Genomic DNA, 13,454 nt, shown 5'->3' with positions numbered 1-13,454 from the left:
AGCTCTCCCATTTACATTACGACTCTATGTACTCTATGGTCCCAAACGACGTTCCATAGATGTAAGATGTGCATAACCTCAATCTTGCTTGCTGATAACAGCCATTTTGTTTGTTTATTTACGGCCCTAAGAGTATCGTGTCAGCAGGGACTCTAGTGTCAGCATGTGTCAGCCTATTCGCTTGCGACCAATGAAAAACCGGAACAGAAATGGCCATACTCTGTCTTTATAGGTACTCTATTCTGTCTCTGTGTTCTGTAATTTATTTTTTGTGTGTTTTTGAAGTTTGAAGTTTCATCTAGTTACTTGGATCTTCGACTCGGCTTTTCGCTAATACGTAAGAATTATCAAGTCATGGCCCTGTTTAATTGGCAGTACTTTTTCTTCTTTATTTTAGTTAGTTTAAGTGAACACACCGGTCTTGCAAAAACACAAATATTACAGCTAAATGAAGATAACTGGGAGTCTATGCTGACAGGAGAATGGATGGTCGAGTTGTAAGTACTTGCAGTTCTTTTTTATTTTAACGTTGAACAATTATTGAGACCTCTTAAATGAGTTGCTAAGTTTACAGGTATTCTCACCAATGTGGATGGTAATTTCTTATGTCCAGGGGTCCTAAAATGATCCACTGGAAACGATCACCTCCACATGAGCATGAAGCATCTTGACATCTTCGGTAAAACTCACTTGTGTGCTTCATTCTATAAATTTTGATAGTGTAATAGATATTTCATCAAAGTCTCTATAAGGCACGCCTTTCCACATTGCTGTATTTTTTGACTTAATAAGCATCTAAAAAGGAAATCGTAAGCACAGTTGGAAGATCATATTATTTTCCCTAGTTTTATATTATGTACTCATTCTCCTTTTTACCTCTTCTGATGCTTTACACTGAACCACTAAACCCATCAACCGATTTATCATTGATTTCTTTGTCCATTCGAAAGAAACGAGAAGAACGGGACTGGTATGTCTACTTTATTAGCTCTGCCTACTTAGTAATAAAGTGATAAATTAAAATTAAAAGAATATTGGAGCGAAATGAGCCAAAAGAGATAAATTTAATGTAAAGATAAGATTCTATCTCAATATATGTTACCTTAGTCAAGTTTTGTCTGTCAATACTTTTTACTCCTTGAAATTTCTTTTCCTGTTAATGGAAGTGAGGTTATAGTGCAGGCGCAAATTTCATCCTGTGGGTCGATTAGTGATAGAAAAGACACCAGACACGCCATTATGAGGACTTGATGCCCCTCCATCATCAAATTTAGAGCCAAATTTGGGCGCCATCTTAGATTTCGGGCTCCACATGAGGTCAGAGATAATTTCAAACAACGTATTTTAATTCTACGACCAAAAGTACATGGAATCGATATATCATAACGTAACTTAACTATTCAGAATTTTTTACCACAAGTGTCAGCCACTTTTGCCGCCATTTTGGGACCTAGAGCCCCTCCGTGCCCCAATAATGTGAATTTAACTTCATTTTCACCACACTACTCGACACCCTACTTGGCACTTCGAGGAGCATTTGTCCCTCACCCCATTTTTGGCTCAACTTTGGCCGCCATCATAGAATTGCAGCCTCTAAGATGGTCCGAGTGAATTTTGGACTGCAGTTTTGAGTTCTACAACCAAAAATACACAGGGATCTACAACTCAGTGAGGCAATTGGGTTGTTTTTGTTACTATCATACCCACGGAGGTGATTTTGGCCGCCATCTTCTTTAGGAGGTGACTTTTTGAACATTGAGAATGACAGCATCGGAATTCTGATTCTAGACATCAAGACGACAAGATTAAGACATCTCCCACATTTTATAACTTATAGGCCCATGGGACCCTAAAAATGAACCTTTGCGCTGCACTATTAATTAATTTCAGTTGGTGATGACAGGAAAATACAGAAGATGAATCGGACGCGCATTGTTTTGGAAACCTTCGGCAGGTCCTTCTTATCTACCCACCTCCAGGTTACCACACTGGTCTCAATGTCTTATTTGGATCCTTTGCCAACATCATCAAAGGAAGCTAATTTATACATTACAGATGCCTTTGATGTGGCAAGTGAATCAATGCTTGAATGAACATAGTGCCTTTTTGGACTTGTTAGATAGAATTAGTGATCAGATCACTAAAAGGAGTTTATCTCTAGTAGCAATGACTTTTTCAAACATTCCTCAAAGACTTTTCAAAAAGCTGTTAAAATTTTCGTAAGTAGTAGAAAACCCTTTTTGGCTATTTTATTTAAGTAAAATTTACAAGAAGTATAATTTAAGGGGAAAAGTGTTTAAAAAAACTCTCAAAATATTACTGTAGTTTTTTAACATTTCTCTTAAACATTTTTAGCTGTGAAAAACTACAGCTGATATTCTAAGAGTTTTTTTAACAATTTTTTTACCTAAATTTTACCGATTGTAAATTTTACATAAAAATATTGCCTAAAAGGGTTTCCTAATGAACTATAACAGTTTTTCGAGCGTTGTCTTTTTGAAATTGAAGAGTTCTTTTAAAAGTTTGCTCAACAGTCGTCGCCACTATTGCCCTATGAGGTACCCATCCTCCTCCCTCTTACTCAAAGAGAACTAAGTATAGGTGAAAAAAATGTAAGAGGAGAATGAAAGTGCTGAGATCATTAGGAAAGAGAAAAAATGATGGAAAGTAAGTAAAGTGAAAATCTAGATAATGTTTTCTGTATTTCTTTTCTTGGTAGGCAATTTTAGCTTTCATTGCATTTCATCCAGATGAAAGCCCCTTAATTGTATTGGATGAATAGTTGTGTGAAGAGATATCCTTGATTAACAGTCGATGATTCACTCCCTCAGATTTGTTTCCTTATCAATATTAAATTTAACCTACTTAATTAAATTGTTTCAGCTGTACTAAAAAGTATTTCAATTTTTCAGTTTTGCACCCTGGTGCCCTGCCTGTCAAGCATTACAAACACAGTGGGAAGAATTCGCGTCTTGGAGCCGAGATTTAGACATCAAAGTTGGGCAAGTAGATGTCACCAAGTCTCCGGGATTGAGTGGAAGATTCATGGTCACAGCTCTGCCATCCATCTTTCAGTAAGTTGGAAAGCCTCCACCATCTACTTTAATACTTTACCGAGAAAAGTATCAAATTCCAGTAAGATATCACGATACGGTAAATTCCATCGCTTCAGCTAAAAGAGGAATGAGTTATGGACTCTGGAATATCCTATTTTCGTCCTAAAAATTTATGCTTAAAATTATGTTCAGATAGGTGGTCTGTAACATTTTCATTTCATTTCTTTCATTGCTGATCAATTACATTCCTCAGCATCAAAAACTAAAAATCTATAATTCTAACCAAAACTTCCTGTTGTTGCTCCTTTAAAAAATTTGGCAACTCGCCTTCAAGCTCTCTTTTCCTCAGGTCCCAGGTTTCCTCAGAGCACACTTTATGAATGGCCCCTAACCTTTCCCACTATGTTTGTATGTGCTTAATCTCGTCATTCCATTTGTTTCCAGTGTCTTAAATGGGGAATTTAGACAATATAAAGGTTCCCGTGATAAGGAAGCCTTCATGACCTTCATAGAGCAGAAGAAATGGGAGCAGGTAGATGCTATACCATTCTGGAAATCACCTGCATCCTTACAGATGTCAGCTGTCGCCAAATTCTTCAGGCTCTCTCAAATTTTAAGGGTGAGTCACGGGTTTTTTTGTGTATCATGCTATAAAATACAAGGTTTCTACTGATCTGAAAACTACTGAAATTCTGCAAGAAAGTTCAAAATTCTTTAATTTCATGCCACGCAAGTTTTTTAAGACATTGTGGGAAGTATACTGTCCATTGAGCACTGATTTTAAGTGCAGTACTTGCCCACTAAATCTTCCTTGTGCAGCCAGGTGATCTTCAGGCCACCAATGAGCTTCGAATTTCATGGCTATGTTATTTTTGCCTCCATTCGCTCGTCAATTCCGTGTTTCATCACAGGAAGGTACTGAAAAAGTACTGAATTTTTCTGTTGCGGCAGTGACTTTTTTTTTTGGGGGGGGGGGGGGAAGCTGAAAAAGTACTGTACAAGCACTGATTTTGTGGCAGCCAGCTTAAGTAGACACCCTGGAAACATGAGGATGGAAAGGGTGGATCTCACCACTTGTCCAACATGGACATGGACATGGACATGGACCCTGCCAGAAATTTGCCGCTACATGGGAAAATATTTTAAACTTTTCCTGTACTGTTTGCTAAGCCTGAGCAACATCTGGGAACACAGGCATATCTTATTCAGCATGTAACGGAGCAGCAGTGCACATTATGAGTTAGGGGTGTATGCATAGTACGTGGTACTTCTGACCATGGCCCTCTGAGTTGACAAATATCTGCCTGTGTGGCTAAATGTGAGCTACTTGGTATGATCTACAGCAGTTTTGTTATGGTTCATGTCTTTTGCTTCTTTCTCTCCTTTCTTTTTAAGTTGAAGTTGGTCTGGAAAACAAAGCTCTCATAAATTCAACTACCTACACTCAAATATTTTGTAGGGTTTTTGGCTGTCTGGAAAACCTGGAAAGTCAGGGAATTTACAGGTAATGTCAGGAAATTACGTGAATCGTAGGACAACTCAGCAACTTGAGCCAGTGCCCTATATGTGAGCTTGAACAACTACCAAGTGCCTTTTCCTTGAATGTGAATCTATAGGAATGAAGACTTTGTCTACACTTTGGAGAAAGTCCATGTTTAGCAAAACGGGGAAAAGAATCTACAAGGATGCGATGATCCAAGTTCAAGAAAAAGTCTAGGAAAGTCGGACAATTTAGAAATTTTGGAGTCAAGATAAACGCAGGCAAATTTCGAAAATGAAAAATTCATAGAAAATGAAGTCGAGGTCTCCAGCTCAAGACAGTACACTCAGCGTTCTAGTAGGAAGGAAATTGTCTACATTTGGGCTCATTTTTTATCTTTATGAATTTTTTTGTTATAATACCTAAGAATGTAGGTACATAAGTTAATTTTATTGATACAAAAATATGTCATTTCTGTTTGGTTTTAGATGGTGCATACACAACTCACAGAGGAGTATGGTGTGCCAATTTGGTGCTCTTACTTAATGTTTGCTTTTGGAACCATCTTTATTGGAGCTTTGCTTGGTTTGGTAAGCTTCTAATTAATTTTAATCTGCTTCTAAAGCTTCTCATTCCAAGCAAGATAAATATTATATCTTCAAAAGGAGGCTCAAATGCCTGCAAATGAGCTGGTATTTAATCATTTTCTGTTTGGCGATAGCTGCATAGTATGCAGAAACAATAATCGCTCAGTTAATCATAACGGTCAAAAGTAAACAACCGTTAGCATTTTATCAATATATTTAGCTCTTTTATGGCCAAATTTTAATTTGCCTCTAAAACCTGCAAGCCCCTTGTATATGGAACAAAGTAAGAAATTTCCTGTTCCTGTGCTTTACAAGTTTTCTGGGAAATTCCTGGCTGAAATCCATTTTTCGAGGAAACTTTGATAAAGGAACACCGACACTTACATGTGCACGGTATTCACTCATACTTAGAAGACAGACATTCCCAGAATTACTGTTCTCAGCGTTTGACTCCTTTGGGAAACCGCCATGATCGAAATAAGTCACAGATAGAAATGTGAAAAAAGAATGAATCTCATGTACACTTGCACACTTTTTTTAACGTCTTTCAATAAAATCATCCTCCTGTGTTCTTCATCATAAAGTAACTTTTTTTTTTGTTTTCTCTCTAGATCCTAGTCTTTATTCTTGACTTTATCTTCCCACCAAAACCTGCAGTCTTGCCCAAAGGCAGAGCTTCTCAAGGCGGTAAAGGTGGAAGTACCGAGGAATCTGTAAGTTTGTGTTATCTTTCTGCTTTGGCTCAAAATAAAAAAAAACATTACCGATGAAAGAGTTAGGAAAATAAATAATTAAGCAAACGTATTGAGTAAAACTCATCTCAGTGTCATTCTTGCAAAGAGTACAAGGTCACAGGACCTATAAGTTGTGCGTGGAAGTTTTAAAGGGTTTTTTTCTCCTGCTCTCCTGTTATTTTTGTGAACAGTTTTAGATCTTTTCAAGCCTCCTATCACTCCCTGCTTTTAATTGCATTGAAAGGGAATTGATTTTTGAGACTGAAGCCTAGCAGCGTAAAGTTGGGGTAGTTTTTTCCCCTAAATCGCTTGGATTCCTTTTAAAATGCAAATAAAGAAGTGAAAAAGGCCTCTGAGACAAAATCATTTAAGACCATATTGAGCCTCGTTGGTTGTTGTAATTGAATCCGAATCATTTGCCATGGAGAGCACTTAAAAATCTTGCTGAAAGTTTTAGAGGTTTGTCAACAACAAATGATGAGAAACTAATCTGCGTAAGCAGTGATAGAGCATCATTTTAAATTCCATCCGGCCTTTTGAAACCCCCCTGCCCCTCTCAGCTCTTATCACAAACTACGCGAATTTAATTGAAGCTCAATAGCAAATAAAATATTGCTTCCAAAGAAGTTCTTGAAATGATGCCTTCACTGATTTTCAGAAATTCAGTATCATTTCTGTGTGCCTGGGCCTGCGCTAAATAATAGCAGCAAGTCCCTTTTAAAATCATAACTTCTTTTTTCCATCGCTTAATTTTTTCTTTTTAGGATGATGAACTAGCACAAGAAGAGCTGGTCGATGAACAAGCGAATCCAGACACGAGTCCATCGGTCAAAAAGCGAAAGGCCCGCAAAGCTGATTGATTTTCATGGTCTGTCGAATGGAGTCTCTCTCAGTTTTTCATTTTTTTATATGTACTTCGTAATTTTCCTTTTTTTATTTTCGACTCACAATGTTTTTTGTCATTCATTGATTTCCTTGCATATTAATCTGCTTGACCTTTGATACGATGTTTAAAGAAGAGAAGTTCATATCAATGACTAAAGTCGAAAATGCGTACCTCCATCATGTTTCAAAATCTCATATTGTGTTTGCTTTTTCTCAATGAACTTAACTAAAATTTCTCTTTGAGATTTTCTGTGAATATTTTTTAATGAATGAAGAAAATTTCAAGAAAAAATACCGATAAGCTTTCTTTTTAAAAAAAGTAAAACATGAGCAGCGATTTGCACAGTCGCGAGCAAAGTTTCACATTTTCTACTTTGGTCATAGATTTTTATTTCCTTTACTTTTCCCAGAACTGGTCTTTTTCTGAACGTGAATTTCAGTGTAATTAACATCACAAATATGTTGAACACTGAAGATGTTTAAAATTTTCAGCGGTTTTTACTTAAGTTTTATTTTATTTTTTTATGAAGACAACTCTCGTGCCACTTTATTGAAGTATACTTGAATAATTTAGAAATCGTTTGATGTGAAAATCTTTTGAGAGTTTCATTCCTGTCTTTGAAGCTTCTCAGGAATCTACCGAGATTTTTTGTTATGTTGATGTTAATTTTGCAACCAATTCTTGGCTCCTGTGCCGAGGATCAAAGTTTTGAAGTTGCTCAACTAAAGACAAAGCTAGTCCCCATCTTCCGGAAGAAACTCATTTGAATCTCCTGAGGATGTGTCTTGTCGCCATGAGAGTCTTCTACCCTAGTCATTTAATTATTCCCTTTAGAAGTAAAGGAAAGGGTAAGTGGAAAATATAACGCAATAGTTAATGTAAAAAAGAACCGAATGTTGCTCTGAAAAACGTCAAGTTAGGAAGGGTTGATAAGAATTGAAATAAAGAGCCCACAAAATCACACACTCTAATTCCATGCTTACCTTGTTCCATAAAAGTATTGTGTTTATATTTTTGCAAATTTAGCACCCTTCCATCCGAAAGAAATACCCTTGCATGGTTTTTTAATCTTCGGAGGAAAAAAAGACCCTTCAACATCATTGAACAACTGAGGTATGAACAGGGCAGCACCCCGGCGAAATGTTTTTAGTCTAAGAGTACCACCTACGTTTGGAGCTCTCGTACAGTTAATTTTCGACTTCTAAATCCAACGTAACGTTTAAACTTGGAATTGCAGAAGCATTTGTATTCTGAAAAGTGAATATTCAGGTTGTTTTAAGTTGTAATTTTTTCTGCCCGTGGTACATGTTTTAACTTCGTTTTTAGTTATCCTACTAAGTTTTCAGGTGTAAGAAAACCGTTTTTCAGTCTTTCAAAAATTTCAATTGTCTGATTTTGGGGAGTTATGTTACCTGTGCAAGCTCAATCCATGATCAAAGTTTATCAGATTGGTCACTTGGTTCTTTCCCTTCAATATCTCAAGGGGGTCTTATAATGACCAAAATAAAATCTCAGGAAAGGTAGGATTTGATAGCTCAGTTTCATCAGAATCAGTATTTTCCTCTCTTAGTCAAACAGTTTTTTTGTAATTTCTGATAAACCCTGTAATTTTTTAGTTGACTAATTCTCCTTCCTTCCTTTTTTTTCTCTTTTTTTTCTTTCTTTTTTTGTACTGAGTCATTTTAAGTTTTTAAAGTCACAATTTGTTTGTCGCAGGATTATCTGCCGATTCTCTTCGTGAACCGATGAACCATCTAGTTTTGGAATAACTATCAGAGGTTCACAGCAGGGAATCTTTGTTGGATACTTAATTTTGGATCTGATTTTAGTGCTTTCATTTTGCCAAGCTCCCTCGTTTTCTGTCTTAGCAGCTCGTATCATTTTAATTTTGGGAAAAAATATTTGAAGGAGATAAAGCCTCAAAGCTATGCAAACTTTTTATCGCATATAAGAAAAGGAAACTAATATGATTACACTGTTTTAAAAATCGTGCTCCTTCATCTTTACCTGAACAAATGCCCAGAATAGTAAATGGTCATAGTTTTTCTACCAGAATTCGTTTAACTTTTAAGAAAACCGATTGTATACATTTTATTCCTTCACTTATATTTAGTATTTCTCAAAGCAAAGAAGAAGTTGCACGATTTAGAAAACCTTTAATTGCGTCGTTTCCCTTCTGCTTACCGCAATCCATTTTATGACTCGCAAGTTTAAATGAAGAAAGAAATATTTCTTTTTTCATTTATTTTATTTTTTTAAAATGACAAGAAAAGACTCATCATAAATGAAAGCACTTGCAATGTCAATGTATCTGTTTCCAATACGCCACTAATCAGTATTGAAGGTGCCTTCTGTTAATTCTAGTTCCAATTTTTCTAGAGTATTGAGTAGGATTTTATATTTATTAGAATGAGGCATTTAATTTTTTGCATTTCCATGAACTTAGTCATTTAATACTTCTTGTTTTCTACAAAAAGTCTCCTTTTAGAGAGGATTTGTATCTACTTATCTGAAAAGGTTCAAGAGATTAAGTTGGTGGAAGTTAATTTTTCGCTGTTATGTTGAGATAAAATAACCTAAGAGCATGATGCCAGATCATTTGAGACACCACCCACCTACTGTGGTTGTCATGATCGGTTGACCTTTTATAATGCTGCTGTTGTATCCTGCCAATTACTATTGGATCAGGACAGTAGTGTAATCATTGGTGAGGGGGTGTTCATTCATGACTTTAGTGTGTGTTTTGCCACTCTGAGTCCTCAAGAAATCGCCTAACACCAGGGATGAACTGATCGCTCTTTCTCATGAAATTTGTCATTTTTTATTAACCGATGGTCCATTCTGCAGAGCGATGATTGACTTTTCCTTCTTATTGTCATATTTTTATCAGACAGCTTGTCCCAGGCAATAACCATAACCGCATCAACAGAATAACCATCTCTCAAGTTCGCGCCTTTTTGTTGTAAAAGTTGTGAATACAGCAGAGACAAGTCCATGATCAACTTGCTAGCCTGTTTGAAGAACACTGTGTAAAAGCACATTGTCAGATCATGAATTTAGCTCTCAGGTTGTTCGACTGGTTCTTAGACACTACTTTTGTACTATGTTAAGTCTTATCTTTGGAAATTCCCTAAAATAACCATGGAATCACATGCTTCAGTGAATGCTACGTGGCAATTGAGAGGCTGCGACAAGCCACCGGGTCTGACTATCGCTTTTTCTATTTTGCTCCAGGTACAGGCAAAGCCAAAGTTCCTTAAGAGGGGCTCTTGTGCTTGCATTTCAAGTTTTTAACAATGGACCCTGATGGTCATTTGGACCATGTTAAGCAGAAAGGAATCAAGCAAAATCAGCTATTGCTAAATTTAATCGGGTGCTTTAATTATTTACATAAAAGGTTGTGCGGAGTTATGCGTACATTTCAGTGAATTTTCTGTACAGTCCAAAGCAAATTCCATACAATTTTCAAAAGAACCCTCATGGACGTTCTCTTGTAAAAAAATAAATTGCCCATTTGAATTTGGCAATAGCTGATGTGGCTTGTTTCCTTTCTGCTAACTGCGCATTTGATGCTTCTGAACTGTCACTGGCAGCATTGATTGTTAAATTTCTATTATTTTCAGCATATTGCCAATGAAAATTTGAAAAAATTTAATTTGATTGCAGTGTTTCAATTATCATACCTCCCGTTAGTTTTCAAAGACAAGTAGACCAGTTGTATTTTCTGAAAATTTTACAGAATATTTCCATGGTAATGTAAAGAAAAGTGTCAGGAATAAGAGGACGGATTTGAACTGAAATCAGCCGGACTGTGTCACCCTTCACCTTTCTCTCGTGTTTTCTTTTTTTTTACATAGAACTAAACTACTGAATGCTTTCAAAATTTCTGTAAACTTTGCCCTAGATTATGAAGAATATACCCTAAAATGTTTTCAAGGCTCGGTTGTTTGGTTATCTGTTCAAAAAGTAAAACATCATAGAAAACGAGGCAATGTCTGATGCAGTTAGGTTGATTCCGCTGAAATTGGTCCAAATGTAAATAAGTTTAAGAAAAAGTGTTTGGAAATCTGGAATCCAAGATATGCATTGAATTTTTGCTAGTGATAAATGACAGTGCAGTTCTTCTGCTACAGTAGATGGTAGTCTCCAAGATGTTTTATACATTTGTACATTTTATCCCTTAAAGCTTGTGGCTAGTTAGGACTTCACACTGTAATAATGAAAGTAAAGAATAAAAAAATTTCAAAGCAAATATTTGTGTATTTGGCCGTTCAAGTATTACGGAAGGCATGTTTGCCAACTTTTGGACCCCTCCTCCCCTGTAAGGCACCCGTAAGAAATCTCTGAACCCCCCCCCCCCCCCCATTTTACAGGAAAAAACGGAGAATGCCCAGTGAAATGGCTGGAATAAATTTAAGGCTTTTGTAATGGTATTTTGATGAAAATCGGCAAAAAAAAAGAAACAAATAATTGAAATTTAACTGTCAGGGTGTTTACCAGTTATAAAAAACCAAAATTGGGGATTTTTAGAGGTGTTTTTTCAAGAAGATCGGGGATTTTTTCTCCCGAAATAGTCAGAGAATCAATCAAGATAGCATTCAAAATTGCGATTTAGGCCTATGCTCCGATTGTGTGAACATTTTGATATGTTTGTCCCTTCTGTGTGACACACAGTCTCTGAAAGATTTTCTTACTATGTGGCACCGTTACCAAGTTGAAATCTTAAGATCACACAGCTTGCCCAAATATGGAGGTATCAAGTTGCGTTTTGCGCAAACAATTTTCAAAAAAATTGTTCTGTTACATTATGTTCAATTTCAGGGTGTTTCATACATTTAAATCCATGCGGTTTAATTTTTTCGATTTTTTACTTCTAAAATTTGGCAAACTCAAATTGCAAAATATTCCAATGTTTTAATTCTGAAGAAAAAAAAAATGTGTCTGAATGAATGGTTTGGTGTGATTCCGTACCTAGTAATGTAGCTCACACAGAAATGATTAAATTGCAAGATATGTGTAAGCTCCTCGTGACAAGAAAATTGCCTATTGCCTATCTATACTATAAGCTCCGAAACCTCCTAAATTTGCATAACTGGTAACGCTTAGTTCCAGCGTTCTACTGGGCCAATTTCCATAATTTTTGCGGTTATCGACAGGTGATAGTCCCTTAATGAGCTCGCTCTAATCAGATTTTGGAAATAGGCCCTTGGTTTTTTTACAATCACGTTATAAAAGTGAGCGAATTCACTGAGTGCTCCGCAACTGCTACCGCTATGCGCAGTAGCCGAGGAGGTTGCGCAGTGGCCCAGTAGCGTGCGCATCACCTCTACTCTATGAATAGAAGATTCATTCACGTAAAATCAGTTCGGATGGTGGCCGAGTCGTCTAAGGCGTCAGTTACACCTCCATACTGGCCCGAAATGTAGGTTAAAATTCTGACTTATGCACCGAATACTACCTGTAAATCATCGTACGTTGTTTTACTGCAATAATTCATTAGTCAATCATCGCGAAAAGCATCCTTTTGACTTAAAATTTTTTCTTCTTTTTTATCAAAAACAAAAATCATTCCTTTCTAAAATGTAATTTATACACCATATCATACTTTTTTAGGAGAAAACTAAAACCAACATTGATAAAAAGCTAAAGGAGAAAGACGCAATGATAAAAATCGGAAACGAAAGAAAATTTAAAAAAAAAAATATTGATGAATAAATAAATAAATAAGAAAAAATGAAAATAAGGAAAAAATTGGACAGCATTGATAGTCTAATAGGCTCGAATGGCACCCGTCATGAAAGTTTTGCCGAGATTTATTAAACAAATTTTATCGTGAAAATATGAATTATGCTACCGCTGCGGCTACCAAAAAGGGCCGCGAAACGGCCTACAGTGCGGCCCTCTGGGGCCAAAAATCAAAAATTCACAACTTGACATCTGAATATTTTTTTGGAGTTTGTCATCTTAAAGATATTACTGACTCACAATGATGGTTCATTTCCAAATTTTTCGTTCAAAACTACATGAAATTTAGATGGAAAGTGGGCGGAAAATGGGTCAAGAATCATTGGTCCATAAGAAATACGCGGAAGAAAGACGTCAACTTTAAATGAAGATTTCTCGCTTGAAACGCAAAATGCGCTGGGTGATTGACATTTTCTTAATCCTCACATACCAAACTTCAATTCCACCAAAAAGATTTTGCGACTTCTTGCGACTATCGGAGGTATTTGAAGTTAAAGTTTGGGTGTTTTAAGTTGCTTTTACTTTGTTAACATAGGGATAATTCGAGGTTGCCCATCTTAAATGAACTTCTCTCGCAAAATACGCAAAAAAATCCTGAGATATAATATTTTCTTCTTCCTTGAGTGTTTTATTTTGATAGTGCCAAAGGGTTTTCCTATGCCGGTGCTATGCTGTCTTCACTCTTTGAAGTGTCTTTTACCGATTTTTGTCCGCATCGTCCATAAGGATGCCTCACTGTAGGGCCCCTTGATGGCGCGGAGCGCCTTTGGGGGTTGGGCCGCGTAGTCCTCTAATCTCCTAAACCGTTTGTTGGAGAGGAAAATGGAAAAAATTATCCAGCCTGTCTAAACTTCTACGTCTATTTTGGGACCCCCCACAGGCCTATTGAGTGTCAGAGGTCTTTTGGATGGGTCCTGAGGATTAGATGTAACTGAAATTGATTTTCTTACAGTTGTTTGACATCTG

General features: G+C 36.6%; 1 protein-coding gene across 1 annotated transcript; it reads left to right on the top strand.

Moving 5' to 3' along the window:
• The first annotated feature begins 226 nt into the window (after nt 1–226).
• On the top strand, nt 227–10,995 carry LOC109035535 (thioredoxin-related transmembrane protein 1). The gene is made up of 6 exons (XM_019049199.2): nt 227–497; nt 2,913–3,074; nt 3,501–3,675; nt 5,025–5,126; nt 5,735–5,836; nt 6,622–10,995. Exons 1-6 carry the CDS (start codon nt 355–357, stop codon nt 6,715–6,717), a joined length of 780 nt encoding a protein of 259 aa, XP_018904744.1. The 5' UTR covers nt 227–354; the 3' UTR covers nt 6,718–10,995.
• The last annotated feature ends 2,459 nt before the right edge of the window (nt 10,996–13,454 follow it).

Source organism: Bemisia tabaci, chromosome 5 (assembly GCF_918797505.1).
Source record: "Bemisia tabaci chromosome 5, PGI_BMITA_v3".
In the NCBI taxonomy this organism is placed as follows: Eukaryota; Metazoa; Arthropoda; class Insecta; order Hemiptera; family Aleyrodidae; genus Bemisia; species Bemisia tabaci.
Note: the sequence above shows the minus strand (reverse complement) of the source record. Positions and strands in the feature narration are given on the sequence as shown.